The 15472-nt window shown below is 51.5% G+C and overlaps 1 protein-coding gene across 1 annotated transcript; it reads right to left on the bottom strand.

The window, feature by feature from the left end:
- Window positions 1-13612: 13612 nt before the first annotated feature.
- Window positions 13613-14572, bottom strand: LOC148593202 (olfactory receptor 14C36-like). Its single transcript, XM_088531731.1, has one exon. The coding sequence runs from the start codon at window positions 14570-14572 to the stop codon at window positions 13613-13615; it is 960 nt and encodes a 319-aa protein (XP_088387857.1).
- Between the last annotated feature and the right edge of the window lie 900 nt (window positions 14573-15472).

The raw sequence follows: 15472 nt of genomic DNA on the forward strand, positions 1-15472 counted from the left end.
GGAATGGGGACCCTGGGGCCTTGGCTCCCAACAAGGACATGGTCACCATGGGGACCATCCACTCACAATGGCCTTATGGACATGATGCCACTGCCATCACAAAGCCCTGGTGGTTTCCATGGGGATGTTATTCTGATGCCCTGATTGAGACCACTGAGACACTATCACGATGCCTTTGTGGGGACTGTGGAGGTCCCATCATGATTCCTTGGTGGAGACCATGGAGAAAGACGCCATCAAAATGTCTTGTTGAAAACCATGGGGATCCCATCATGATGTCTTTCTAGAGGTCCATAGTAGAGATCTACACAAAGCCACCTCTGTTTCTCTGCCCACTAATCCTCATCCCTACAATCCTGACAGGCTCTCTGTCCATCCCTAAGCAGAGCTCCCTGCATCCCCCTGCTCTCTCCAGAGGTTCCTTTGTCCACATCACTTGCACCTTTCCCTGCCATCCCAGCCCATCACTTCCTCACACTTGCTGGAGTCCTCTCCCCTGAGTCACTCCCAGTGTAAGGCTCTCATCACCGGCTTGGCCACCTGGTTGATGACCATCAGGCCAGCAGATGGGAAGAGCCTCCATCCAAAGGAAATGTGACAACCTGCAGTCTTGGTGCCCTGCTGTGGGCTCAGCTCCAGGTCCTCCTCCAAATCCTACTGAAAAAATAAAATGAAAAAGAAGTGAAAAAAAGAGAGGGAGAGAAGGAAGGACCCTTGCTATTTGTCCTCTCCAATTTCATCTTGTAATAAGCTGGTATGAGGGTACATGAAAGCAATATGAATTATAGTATATGAAATGCAGAATTAAATCATGAATATTTAGGACATGGTTCTCCTTCTTGCATCACTGCATGCCCAGATGTGCAGGGATGCTGCTGCTGGAGGCATCATCTGTGCATCACTGCTCTGTTCCGGAGCAAAGGCCACCACAATGGCACTGGCTGAAGACTTCAAAGCCCATGGACAGAGCAGCAGGTTATGAGGAAGCTCCAAAAGTGCCTTTGCCCACTCTCCCTTTTGACAGCACCAGCAGCACCTTTACTGGCTCCATCAGGCCACCAGGCAGGGGAAGGGGGATATCCAGGGAGTGCCAGGCACCCAAAGGCCGTGCCAGTGCCTTAGGGACCATGGGGGTGTGTGTGTGCAGGTGCTGTAGGTGGGTACATGGACCATTTGTGACTGTCCTAGCCTGAGAGACAGGGCAGGATGGTAGATTTCTTGAAGCAATCTCTAGAAAAGTGAAGGTGCTATTGAAGATCTCCCTGTTCATATAATCTAGCGGGGTGAGCAGGAATTCAGGGGAGGAGAGTTAGAAGGATTTGAGAGTTCAGAGACCAGAGCACAGAGCTTGGAGTGATGTGCCTCCTCTTTTTGCAGCATTCTGCATGTAGGTGGGACAGTTCTGCATGTAGGTGGGACAATTTTCCCTGCAGTCAGTGCTGGAATGTCTTTGGGTACAGGATGGAAACGTAGGATGCCCTGGGGCCCTCGCCCAGCAGTCACTCCAAGGGGACATGATTTTCCTGCAGGTGCCCTGCTGCATTTGCCAGAGACACGTGATTGTGCTGGACACCCCTGGCATCTGACAAGGCCCTGCCAGCACTTTTCTATGCCATCAAATCAAGTATCCACACTGAATTACCAGAGCTGCTACTTAATGCTAGAATATTTCTATGCCTCATCTTCATAGTTCCTGGGGCTGCCATTGTATTTGGCATCTGGGGTCATTTCAGATGGGCAATGCAATTCCCCATTGGCCCCCACCGTGATCCTCTAGGATGATGCAGGTCTCCCAGGAGCCGCATCAGCGCAAGTGGGCACTGGCACATGCCTTTGACCTCCTCAGTCTTTTGGATTGTCATCAGGGAGTGTTTGTGTGTGATCAACTGACTCTCATCCTCCATCTCCAGTGACTGCAATTGCAGCTAAACAAGGAGCTCTCTTGCAGACCTCTGTGTTGTGCTCACTTCAGTTGTGGCAAGAGGAATCACACAAGCTGCCTGTGGAGCTCACAGGCGTTTTATGAATCCCACGTCATGCCAGGGGCTTCTAGACCAGCATGAGATGCCCAGACTGACACATCTGGGTCGATCCCTGAACCATGTGTCAAGGAGCTCCCTCTTGTTCTGACTAAGCGTCCTGCCTAGTTCAGTGATGAGAATCGGGTGTTCCACAGGAGCACATTTCCATCTCTCATAGGTAGTGATCCTCTGATGAAAGGACTTGCAATGTTGGAAGTAGTCGCTCTCCACTCAATGGAAAGAGACAACAGGTGATCACTTCAGTCTATTCCAGTGAACATTTCCCAGGAGGAGGGGACACAAGGGACAGAGAAATTGGTGAGTTCAGCTGGGCCTCTGCTCCTGAGCGGGGCCAGGCTCCTGGGACGGAGGCAGCTCGTGGCAGCCTGTCAGCACTGCCCAGAGACAGCCGAGTGCAGGAGCAGCTCCTGTGGCAAGAGCAGCAGGGCTGCGGGCACTGCCTGCTGCTGCGGACAGCAGAGGAGAGAAGGCAGCGAGAGGGGAACGGCAGTGTGGAGTGGGAGGACAGAGGAGACCTTCACAGCTCTTGACATGGTGAGTTTGTGCTTACAGCACAATGCTACGGAGCTGGAGTTGCTTCAGAGCAGGGATTCTCTAACATACCACCTATGAGCAGGGCATCCTGCTGCCTTCCCCAACAGAAACAGCAGTGCTGCGGGGGTCAGGTCTGCTCACAGGTCTAGCTGTGAGCACATTTCAGGGGGCACTTTGCAAAAGGAAAGGCAAGGCAGGCATTTCCTGAAAGAGAAGCCAGTGAGGTAGTGCTTACATTTTTCTTCTACTTGGTCAGAGTAAAATGGAAACAAAACTATCAGATTTGGACAACAGTTTGAGACTCATTAAGAGATTCAAGGAACAGCCAAAGAATCTGCCAGGGATGTCTGAATGTCCCCTCACCCATCCCTCAGTTCATAGACAGCACCAGCTTCTCCTGGGGTGCTGCATCAGGGTCTATCTGAGCTGCTCCTTAGCACCTGCAGACATGGGGGTGCCCCTGGACAGTCCCCTGCTCCTGGGAGGTTTCTGCAGGGAGAACTGGGCTCACTTGTGAGTATCGTTGTCCTTCATGTGAGCGAGGTGCAAGTACACGACAGTGATGAAGCGGGTCCCATGACAAAGTCCAAACAAGGGTTTTTTGTTTTTGTTTTTGTTTTTTTTTTTTCCTGTTGGAATGCACAAGGGTTTATGCTGAGAACGACTGAAGCGCCAAAGTTTTCTGCTCTATCAAATAATGTTCCCTCAGTGAGCAGGCACCTTTGTGTGTTTGTGTGTGCACCATCATATATATTATTTATACGCATGCTTATATATCAACAGACTCCTCCACTTATCCTTTTGCAGAGAAGATTTGAATTCTAAATGTTGAAGAGCCCTGCCATTGGGGTGGACATTGCCTCCTGCAGGTTGTGTGCATCAAAGCTACTCCTTCTCTCTGCAGTGCCTGCAATAAGGGTGCAGGGTTAAAGGAGGCATGAGGACAAGGTCTATCTCTAGACCTCTCGACATGTAGAAAGGGTAAGGTCTATCCTTGTTTCCCTTTGACTGTTGTTCTCCCTTGTTGGAGTGAGATCTGGTGTGGCAGACTCAGATACCAATATCTCTGTTGAGGAGGGCAAGACTGATGGAGGTGATTCCCTCACAGAGCTCTTCTCCTTCACATACAACTAGTGTGAGGGCTGTATTCAGCTCTCATGCTGGTGAATGGAGAATATTGCCACTTGGTCTCTGGACTAAGTCCATTCCAAGCAATGCAATATGCCATTCCAAGGCATCTCCACAAATAATAGTCAGACTAGTGCATCTATTTCTACCTGCAGCAAAGCAGAAACAACTCCTCAGGAGTCCCTGCTGAACTTGGCACACTCAGCCAGTTCAAAGTGGAGCACCAGAAAGGGAGCTGAAATAAGGGAGAGAGGAAATGTGGGGAGTTCCTTGAGAAACTGAAACGGTTTGGCTCAGAAAAGCCTTCCTTAACTTTTGGCTTTCTTTCCTTCCTTGGACAGGACTCCTGTGCCCCTAAGGAACTAATGTCCAACAGCAGCTCATTCAATGAGTTCCTCCTCCTGCCATTCGCAGACACGCGGGAGCTGCAGCTCTTGCACTTCTCGCTCTTCCTGGCCATCTACCTGGCTGCCCTCCTGGTCAACGGCCTCATCATCACAGCCGTAGCCTGCGACCACCGCCTCCACACCCCCATGTACTTCTTCCTCCTCAACCTCTCCCTCCTCGACCTGGGCTCCATCTCCACAACTGTTCCCAAAGCCATGGCCAATTCCCTGTGGAACACCAAGGCCATTTCCTACTCGGAATGTGCTGCCCAGTTATTTTTCATGGTCTTCTTGTTAGGAGGAGAGTTTTTTCTCCTGACATTTATGGCCTACGACCGCTATGTTGCCATCTGCAGACCCCTGCACTATGGGACCCTGCTGGGCAGCAGAGCTTGTGTCAAAATGGCAGCAGCTGCCTGGGCCAGTGGCTTTCTCTATGCTCTCCTGCACACGGGGAACACATTTTCCCTACCCCTCTGCCAAGGCAATGTGGTGGAGCAGTTCTTCTGTGAGATCCCCCAGATCCTCAAGCTCTCCTGCTCACACTCCTACCTCAGGGAAGCTGGGATACTTGGGGTTAGTGCCTGTTTAATCTTCGGGTGTTTCACTTTCATTGTGGTGTCCTATGTGCAGATCTTTGCTGCTGTGCTGAGGATCCCCTCCGAGCAGGGCCAGCACAAAGCCTTTTCCATGTGCCTCCCACACCTGGCTGTGGTCTCCTTGTTTGTGATTCCTGCATTGTTTGCCTACCTGAAGCCCCCCTCCATCTCCTCCCCACTTCTAGATATGGTTGTTTCCATTCTGTACTCCGTGGTGCCTCCAGCCCTGAACCCCCTCATCTACAGCATGAGGAACAAGGACCTCAAGGAGGCACTGAAGAAACTCATCCAGCAGGTACAAGGTCAGTGGTAACAACTGTTTCATTCACTCACCAGGATATCTAGCACCGAGGCTGTATTTTATCCATTTCTTTCTTTTTTACTTCTCTCTTTTACATCCATCTTAAAATAATAAATAATAAAATAAAGATACCCAGTTTTTGTCACATCTGCACAGGAATCTCTCTTTTAGCACTTAAACTTAGACCATGATAAAGCAGGAAGCCAGCCTTCCCCCTTCACTAGCAGAGAGGGGAGATTCTCTCAGCCGCTTCTTTGAGCTCCCTTGGATGTGCCCAGTGCAGGGAGGAGAGTTTCCCTCTGCAGCGTCTTTTCCAGCACTGACACCAAGGGACCTCTGGGGTACAGAGTCACGGCGGGACAAGGGCAGGTGGGCTGAGACCAGGGGTCCAGTGTTGTTTAGGAGATCTCAGCTCTCGTGCCTATGGTTAGAGTGTCATCTCAAATCTCTCTAATATGAGAGAAATGGCAACCAAGTGTCACCACAGGTTTCCACGGTTCCATGCAAAGCTCCAACACACAAAACTAAACATGAGTGAATTGAAGTAACGTCTAGAGGCAGCCTTCCCGTGGCGGTTCATCTTTCCTGAAGACACATTCCAGGAGGGCAGCAGGACTTTCTCTATTTAGAGTTGGCCTCCTCATTTCCGTGCTGTCCTCCCATGCTTTATTCTGCAGATATGGCCCAGGAACTCTCATAACCTGATAGAGAGAGGCTTGTTTTTCCTGGTACCCTGGAAGAAGAGCAGGACCAGTCCTTGGGCTCCCTTAACACACAGCTGGACTCCAGAATAACATTTCCATAATAAAAGGGGATCTTCCCTATGATGGTCCTGAATGTGGCCTCTCTTTAGAAACTGGAATCAAAAAATATGCCCAAGGGTGTGCAACCACAAATGGGCCTGCTCTTCTGCTTGTGAACTCCATGAGATCCAGGGGATGACCTCAGCATTCCAGGGTGATCTGTTAGCCTCAATCTAGGGTTCATCTCTCAGTGACCATGCAGATAGGCAATGGTCTCTGCATTGTCTGTGCCAGGCTGCCCCACACGTGACTGTGCTGATGAGAGAACCCCCAGGGATCTCCAGGCACAGGGTTTGCCTGGGAGTGGGCACTGAGTGCAGCTTTAACGAAACAGGGATGACTCACAGTGCAGGGACCAGAAGGTAGAGCACTAAACCCAGGTGCACATGGGGAAAGGAGGGCTCTGCAACCCCCAGGGAGGCAGTGGGGACCCAGGAGGCCCAGGGAAGGGGCAGTGGAGGGAGAACGTGGGTCCGCTGGAGGACGGGATGGGCACCTTGGTTACAAATAACACAGAAAAAGCAGAGTTGCTCAATGCCTTCTTTGCTTCGGTGTTTACCAAGGGCAGCCCTTTAGAGCCCCAGGTCCTAGAGGCAAGAGAAGAAGCGGGTGGAGAGGAAGACTTGCCCTGGGTAGAGGAAGATTGGGTCAGAGAGCACCTAAGGAACCTCGATACCCACAAATCCATGGGCCCTGATGGGATGCACCCCAGAGTGCTGCGGGAGCTGGCAGATGCCATAGCTAAGCCGCTCTCCATCATCTTTGAAAGATCCTGGAGAACGGGGGAGGTGCCGGAAGACTGGAAGAAGGCCAATGTCACGCCAGTCTTCAAAAAAGGCAAGAAGGAGGACCCAGGCAACTACAGGCCAGTCAGCCTCACCTCCGTCCCCGGAAAAGTGATGGAACGGCTCATACTGGCCGTTGTCTCCAGGCACATGGAGGACAAGAAGGTGCTCAAGAGTAGTCAGCATGGATTCACCAAGGGGAAATCTTGCCTGACTAACCTGATAGCCTTCTATGATGAAATGACCGGCTGGATAGACGAGGGGAGAGCGGTGGATGTCGTCTATCTCGACTTCACCAAGGCTTTTGACACCGTCCCTCACAACATCCTCCTGGGCAAGCTCCGGAAGTGTGGGATAGATGAGTGGACAGTGAGATGGATTAGGAACTGGCTGGATGGCAGGGCCCAGAGAGTGGTGATCAGCGGTGCAGAGTCTAGTTGGAGGCCTGTGGCTAGTGGGGTCCCCCAGGGGTCAGTCCTTGGTCCAGTCCTGTTCAATTTATTCATCAATGACCTGGATGAAGGCACAGAGTGCTCCCTCAGCAAGTTTGCTGATGATACCAAACTGGGAGGAGTAGCCGATACCCCAGAGGGCTGTGCTGCCATCCAGAGGGACCTGGACAGACTGGACAACTGGGCGGTGAAAAACCTCATGCAGTTCAACAAGGCCAAGTGCAAGGTCCTGCACCTGGGGAGGAATAACCCCAGACACCAGTACAGGCTGGGGACCGAGCTTGTGGAGAGCAGCTCTGCGGAGAAAGACCTGGGTGTCATGGTGGACGACAAGTTGACCATGAGGCAGCAGTGTGCCCTCGTGGCCAAGAAGGCCAATGGGATCCTGGGCTGCATTAAGAAGAGCGTCTCCAGCAGGTCGAGGGAGGTGATCCTGCCCCTCTACTCGGCCCTGGTGAGGCCGCATCTGGAGTACTGTGTCCAGTTCTGGGCTCCACAGTACAAGAGGGATGTGGAGCTGCTGGAGAGAGTCCAGCGCAGGGCTACAAGGATGATCAGGGGCCTGGAACATCTGCCCTATGAGGAGAGGCTGAGGGAGCTGGGCCTGTTCAGCCTGGAGAAGAGAAGGCTGAGAGGGGATCTAATCAGTGTATATAAATACCTCAAGGGAGGGAGTGCAGAGGACGGTCATGGTCTCTTTTCAGTGGTGGCCACTGATAGGACTAGAGGAAATGGCCGGAAACTGAAACATCAAAAATTCCATAGGAACTTAAGGAAAAATTTCTTAACAGTGAGGGTGACAGAGCACTGGAACAGGCTGCCCAGAGAGGTTGTGGAGTCTCCTTCTCTGGAGATCTTCAAAACCCGCTTGGATGCAGTCCTGTGCCACGTGCTTTAGGTGTCCCTGCGTATGCAGGGGGGTTGGACTAGATGATCTCTAGAGGTCCCTTCCAACCCTAAGCATTCTATGATTCTATGATTCGTGCACCCGCAGTGAAACACCACAGCCTGGAGCTAGTGGCCACCCAAAGACATCTCCTGCCATTGCAATATTGTGGGGCACTCTGAGTACCGTCAGACCTCAGCCATCAGTATCAGTGGTCACAAGAGTACACCGATGGCTCATGGTCTATTTGTTGCCAACAACGATTCTCACGTCCCTTTCCGTGGAACTGCTCTACAACACGTCAACCCCCGGCCTGTCGTGGTGCATGGGGTTATTCCTCCCTAGCTGCAAGACCCTGCACTTGCCCGTGTTGAACTTCATGAGGTTCCTCTACCCCCAACTCTCCAGGCTGTCCAGGTCCCACTCAAAGCCTGCACAGACCTCTGGACTATCAGCCATTCCTCCCACTTTTCTATCCTCTGCAAACTTGCTGAGGGTGCACTCTGTCCCTTCAGGTCACTGATTAATAAACTGAACAGGCTTTGACTGACTCCTGATACCAACAGTTCCAGGTCTCTAGACGCTGCGCCACTGATCACAACCCTAAAGCCTAAACCCCAAACCCAGCTGCTCACATGGAGGTGACCTCACAGGTGCAAACCCACCACATCCCTGCTGCTGCCTGTGGCCTTCAGAGACAGCAGCTTCCTCAACCCCCTTCCCCACACAGGAACCACTGCTGCCCTCTCAGCTCCTCTCACCACAGAGACCCCCCACCCACCGCCCACGCCTGCCTGCCTGCTGCCGGCCAATCAGGCACTCACAAAGACATGACGTCACAGCGCCGTCCCGCCCAGCTCTCTGGCCCTGCCCTCCAGGGCAGCAATGGCCTCCCCAGCCCTTCCCCGCCAGGAGCCCAGCCCGGGCTCAGCAGCTGCTCCGCGGAGATGATCTCAGCAGCGCAGAGCCCCGCAGGGCCCGGCTGCTGCCCAATGAGGCGCTGCGGGAGCGGTGACCTCACAGTCACCAGGCAGAGCCAGCCCTGCTGCTGCCCAATCAGCTCTGCCCGCGGCGGGGACCTCCCAAGCAGCAGCCACGCCCTCTCCCTGCAGCTGGCCTATCAGGGGCTGCGGCAGCAGTGACCTCCTCGTGCCCAGCGCAGCCATTGGCTGTGAGGCCCCGCGGGGCTCCTGGCTGTGCTGGGGGCTGTGCGGGGCCGGGGCAGGGAGGGGAGCCCAGCTCGGGGCTGTGGGTGCTGGGGGTGCTGGTGTGGGGGCCTGGGGGGCTGTGTGAGCTGCTGTGTTGGGCTCAGCCAGCACTGCCCATCCCGGCGTGGGGGAGAAGAGGGGCAGCCAGTGCCAGGGAAACCTGCCCTGGATTCTCTCCTTCTGCCCCAGCGCCCACACAAGGGTTGGAGCTGCCCCATGGGAGCCTTGGGGCTCGGGAAAGCCCCAGCCGCAGGAGTGCTGGCTGCCACGTTGTCCCCAACCAAGGTGGGACCCTCAGGCAGGACTTGCGGAAGCCTCCAGCCCTGAGCAGCCTCTGCCACAGCCCGGGATCCACAGAGGTCTGCAGAGTCCTTGGGAGTCCTTAGCGAAGAGAAACCCCATCTCCCTGGAAACCTGCCAGAGATGTTACCTTCCATGTCACTGCCAAAGGAAGGACTTCTTTGGTTGCTTATTCAGTCTGTGGCAGCTCATCAGTGATGCTGTGAGCCCAGCTCTGCAGTCCGGGTGTCTTGGCCCGTTCTCTCCCTCTCTTGTGCATCTATGGAAGTCTCCCATTTCCACAAGTCCTGTTGAAACTGGCAATTTCTAACATCCCCTTAAGACACCATCTGGGCACATTGTGACTCCTCCTGATACTCTGTTCACTCAGAGACCCAGAACCTGGTTTGCCCTTTAGGGAGGTTAAAGCTTGCTCTGTCTTTCCGTAGTCTGTCGTATTATCCAAGTCCTTACTATATGTACAGATTGTATGGACTTAGCATACACTCAAAGAGTGTCATTATTTTCCATGAAACTATACTCTGCTTTATTATTTTCTTTCTTTGTAACTAAAAGAAGATCCCCCTGTACCTGTTGGCAGCCAGTTGTCTAAGTAGAGCAGGTGAGAATTGGGGCAGGTGAGCTATAACATTGAGTGCAGACTTAGGTGGACTAAGGCTAGCGTTCAACCTGAGTGATTTAAATTCCCGAGAGGCTGATAGGGAAATGGTAGGGATGGGGAGATGGGGAGGAAGATTGTGTATACAGTGCCTGATTTCTGGGACACTTCTTTTCCTACATATGATGACTTCATTAGGAGTCGCTCTGGATGGCTATGAATTGGACGGTGTGCTGTCACCTATTCTTTAGAATAATAATAGAAAACTTTAAAAAGATGAAATACTTGTATATGATTGTTGTCTTCAGCTTTCAGCTACACTTTCCAGACCCCTCCAATTAGCCATGGACACTAGTCAAGGAAATAGCAGGGAGAGTCCTGGTTTATCAGGACTTTTTGCTTTTTAATGAGCTCCATGCAGTACTTGGTGCTGAGTCCATGAATTGCAGCTATTGAAAGGAGATTGAAGAAATCAGTGAAGAAGTCAAAGTGAGAAGGAAACCCTAAAGTTTTGTAGAGCATTAATGGATCCCACTGAGGCCATTAACTACAACAACTCACCAGGGGCTGATTAAAGCTACAAAATATAATCATTGCTAATAGTTAGGTAGAGGAAATACTCGGGTGGCTCTGATGCTGAATACACCCTTAATGTGTTTTGTCAACACACATTGGCCAAGCACAGGCAGAGAAAACCTGGAAAGGGAGATCCTTTCCTCCATGTGTTGCCCACATCCTCCCTGGCATCAGTGTCTGGGCGAGGGTGTGCAATGCTGAGTGCAGGACAAACACACGACACCTCCCAGGGTCCCCAGAAGGATAAAGGGGGCAAAGAAGTCCTGATGATTCCTGATAGGCCTCGGTGACAGACACAACAGCCATAGTCAAGAGGAAAAAGACCTCCATTCTGTTGGGGCCTTGGCAGCGCCCTTGGCCGTCTCCACCACAGGTCATCCTAGAACTGCTCCTGTGTCCCTGCAGACTATAGACACCCAATCTGCTTCCCCAGAAAGTTCTCACAAGAGGTTCTCCTTCCCTTCATTGAGGGCTTTTCCATCCTCAGTGGCTGTTTCTTGAAACACAAAACCATTGGTGGTGACAGACTCGCTCTGGGTGCCCTGTAGCACCACTGCTCTGCCCTTCAAGTGATATTTCTTCATCCTATTGCCCAATCTGAGCTTCCCAAGCTGTGTTTTGGTCGTGTTTCCTCTTTTCATGCTGCTTCCCACTACCAAGGAAATCTCTTGGCAGCCCCACAATGTGGGGACGAGTATAACCTTGTGTGTCACGACAGAGTGGAACATGAGGAACTGAAGTGGCAGGGCCTGAACGACAGGCCCGAGTTGGGGTTGACTTAGAGATGAATACGGCACTGCCTATGCAGTACACAACACTCGTCTGTAGAATTGCTCATGCCAGCTTGCACGGAGGCTTATTAAACTGTAGCTTTTTTAAGCTCTCGTGCGGCTGTTTTTGACCTTGAAGGAAATCGTCCCATCCGAGGCCTGGGCTCCGAGCAGATCCCCATCCCACATGATAGGGAAAGTGTGCCACATCAGATGTCACCGCTCACAAACAAAATGCAAGTTATCATCATTTGCTGATTTGGCTCTATAAAAGATGGACACTCTTGACGCGATGTTGGAGACCTCACAGGTGGATGCACCACGTAAGACCTCCCAGTTGCCGGGAAGGTTCTCGAAATCCTCGCCACAACAGGGACTCCCCAGCGACTGTGGATCTGTATGACAGTAACATATTTAGGGAACTGGGGAAGTATCTTTTAACTGCTATTCCCTTTCTCATATAGTAATGGTTAGGTGCATTACCTTGCCTGTTTTGTCTGTTGCTAAAACTGAGCGCATAGTAAGCTTATTTTGTTAAATGTATCATTCTGTACTGCCTTAATATTAATAGTGAAATAAGACCATTCTTTCCAGTGGTGTCTTTCCGTCGCCCCGTCTGCCCCAATCAATTGGCAAAACACCATGCTCTTTTTAGATGCCCATTGCAGCTCTCAGGATGCAAGGTCGGCCTCTGATTTTCAGGTAATCAAGGTAATCAAGGACAAAAGTTGCACCTGGAGTTCTCCCAGGCAGCAGTTTCCTGTTCCAGGGTAGTGAGGAGGCAAATGTTAATGTACTCTTCATGTGGTAAACGGGTGTCCTGGTTTTCATGTGATGTTTGTTAATCGGGTCACAGATTCCTCCTCCCTACATCCTGTGGTGTAAAGAACAAAGCAGGACAACTCTCTAGTGCAAAGGTGGTCTTTTCTGTGTCCTCTCCCACCAGGGCTCTTGGCCCATTTAGCAGCAGGCCTGTATTTTCCCTAGTCTGCCTTTTGTTCCTGCCGTACTGTTGTGTTGTATTTTAAATAATTATTTATTATTATTTTATCAGGAAGATAAGAGTGAAAATTCAGAAATAAATAAATGAAGAGCACATGTTTCATGCCAAGTACATGGGAATGACAAGTGACTGCATACAGGTCAGGTTTTGGCACTGACATTGTACCCATTGAGGAAGTTTCCTCAGTGCCTCCTTGAGCTCCTTGTTCCTCATGGGGTAGACAAGGGGGTTCAGTGCTGGAGGCACCACTGAGTACCGAATGGCCAGTACAGAGAGATCCAGAGCTGGGAAGGATATGGAGCGGGGAGAGGAGGGAATAAAGTGGCTAAGGGTGACATTTTACTGCCCCTGTGACCGGGGATAGGAGTCAGACCCAACCAAATGGGTATCACGACCTCTAATTCCTCTGGGGGACTGCAGATGACTGCACGGTCCAGGGCACCTGGACTGCAGAGCGTTTCCAAGGGTGCTCGTTGTGTCCAGTTGTGCATATACATCCTGCCCCTGGTATTTGATAGATGGTGACCCAGAGGGCTCTCCGTTCTCCCTTCTTCCTGACAGGTGAGTCCTCACTGCCTCTCCTGAGACTGCAGAGTCCTCTTTTGCTGGGAATATCCAGTGCTTCACCTCTAAGAAACACCTTCTTGAGGAGCTCTCCCTTTATGAGGCTCTACTCACAGTCCATCCCAGGCATATGCTGTCCCAGGAGGATCTCTGCGCTCTCCTGACACCGCCAGCTTCCCCCCCATGAGAACAGCCATCTGACACTGTGCCTTAATACGTAGGAGAGCTGTGCATGTGTAAATCCATGACCATTCAGCGTCTCCACTATCCTTGGACTCTGATAGGTGAATTCCCAAACCAGCCCTTGGTCTCTGAAAGATCATTACATGATTCTGAGCTCTGTGTTGCTGAACCCATGGAGAATCCTGTGCAGCAGGCCCTTGAGGAGTGCAAGTCCTTGGGCCTATTCTTGACACCAGCTTTGGAGGAAAAGCCCAGCTTTCACGCACTGTACTGATGGAAATTACTTTATTACAGAGATACTGTTAGGGAGCCAGTCCTTGTCCAGCATTTGACATAACTGAGGGTATCAGGTGAGACAGAGCTGACACCGTAAAAATGGGAATGAATACAAGTAGTTGTGTAGCAAAAGATAACAATTATTATCACTAGTAAAAGCCATAATAAAAATAACATGAAAAAACAATGTTCAATCCAGTTACAGGATACAGAAAGAGTCATTTGTGGAGAGATATGGAAAAATTACCACTGCTTAAAAATGTCCATGAAATCACTTTCCTAATGGCATCCTTGAGCTCCTTGTTCCTCATGCTGTAGATGAGGGGGTTCAGTGCTGGAGGCACCACCGAGTACAGAACAGCCAGCACCAGATCCAGAAATGGGGAGGAGATGGAGGGGGGCTTCAGGTAGGCAAATAGGCCAGTGCTGAGAAACAGGGAGACTACGGCCAGGTGTGGGAGGCACATGGAAAAGGCTTTGTGCCGGCCCTGCTCAGAGGGGATCCTCAGCACAGCTCTGAAGATCTGCACATAGGACACCACAATGAAAACGAAACACCCAAAGAATAAACAGGCACTAGCCACCAGAAGTCCAACTTCCCTGAGGTAGGAGTGTGAGCAGGAGAGCTTGAGGATCTGGGGGAGCTCACAGAAGAACTGCTCCACCACATTGCCTTGGCAGAGGGGTAGGGAAAATGTGTTCCAAGTTTCAAGGACAGCATTAAGAAAGCCACTGGCCCAGGCAGCTGCTGTCATTCTGACACAAGCTCTGCTGTCCAGGAGGGTCCCGTAGTGCAGGGGTCTGCAGATGGCAACGTAGCGGTCATAGGCCATGACTGTGAGGAGATAATACTCTGCTGACATGAAAAATGTAAATGTTAAGACCTGTGCAGCACATCCCAAGTATGAAATGTCTCTGGTGTCCATCAGGGTATTATGCATGGATTTGGGGATAGTTGTGGAGATGGATCCAAGGTCGAGGAGGGAGAGGTTGAGGAGGAAGAAGTACATGGGGGTGTGGAGGCGGTGGTCGCAGGCTACGGCTGTGATGATGAGGCCGTTGGCCAGGAGGGCAGCCAGGTAGATGCCCAGGAAGAGCGAGAAGTGCAAGAGCTGCAGCTCCCGCGTGTCTGCGAATGGCAGGAGGAGGAACTCGTTGAGGGAGCTGCTGTTGGACATTTCCTCCCCATACATATGGGGGACTCACCAAGGAAAAAACAGACAATTTAGGAGACACTCTTAAAAGGAAAATAAACAAATTAATGACGTTTTCCTATCTATTTGTCTCATTCCCGTATCTCTGAGGCTCATGCCTCTTCTAGCTAGAAAATGATGTTACTCTAAAAAGAGAGCATCCCCTGGTGAGAGCAGAGTCTGGTTTCAGAGTGCCCATCTCTGACCTTCTCACCCTTTCTACATGCACCTGAGGGAGGTCTCCACACTCCCCTTCCAGCAAACAACACATAAGACCCTTTTCTGCTGCCCATTTACAGCCTCCCACCATCACTTCCATACTATTAGTATTTCCATAGGTTCCCCGTGGGTCACTGAGATACCACAGATATGCCAGGAGACAGCAGAGGCTTTCTGGAGGGCAGGTGACAGCCTGCAGGACACCACAGGGTAACAGCCAAATGATTGTCAGGATTTAAGACAGACTTTCTGTAAGGGACAGTCAACTCATTTCCCTGTACTGCATTTCCTAGAGCTCTACAGGACAGAATGGGCCTGTGGAGACCTCACTCCCTTGGAAATCCTTCTTTTCCACTACTTGTAGCTTTGGTCCCTGAACTGCAGCTGAATACTCCCAACCACAGGAAGCAGAGAGCAAGAACAGGAGCAGCATGGACAGGAGAAGGAATAAGGAGCAACACCATGACCCTGTTGCCAAGGGAGGCAAGGAGAGGGACAGAGAGGCATTCTGGAAAACCTTCACTTTACCAGCAGGGTATGGCACCTTGCAGAGGGGGACGTTGCAGCACTGCCCCTCTCAGCCCTTTGGTGGGGAGGCACCAAAGAGATGCCCCTCTCCTCTGCCACAGCTCTGGCTGCAGAGTTCAGCCAGAGTCCCATGCCCTG

Source organism: Tinamus guttatus, unplaced genomic scaffold (genome assembly GCF_059628265.1).
Source record: "Tinamus guttatus ecotype Peru unplaced genomic scaffold, ASM5962826v1 Tinamus_guttatus_pri_ptg000429l, whole genome shotgun sequence".
Classification (NCBI taxonomy): domain Eukaryota; kingdom Metazoa; phylum Chordata; class Aves; order Tinamiformes; family Tinamidae; genus Tinamus; species Tinamus guttatus.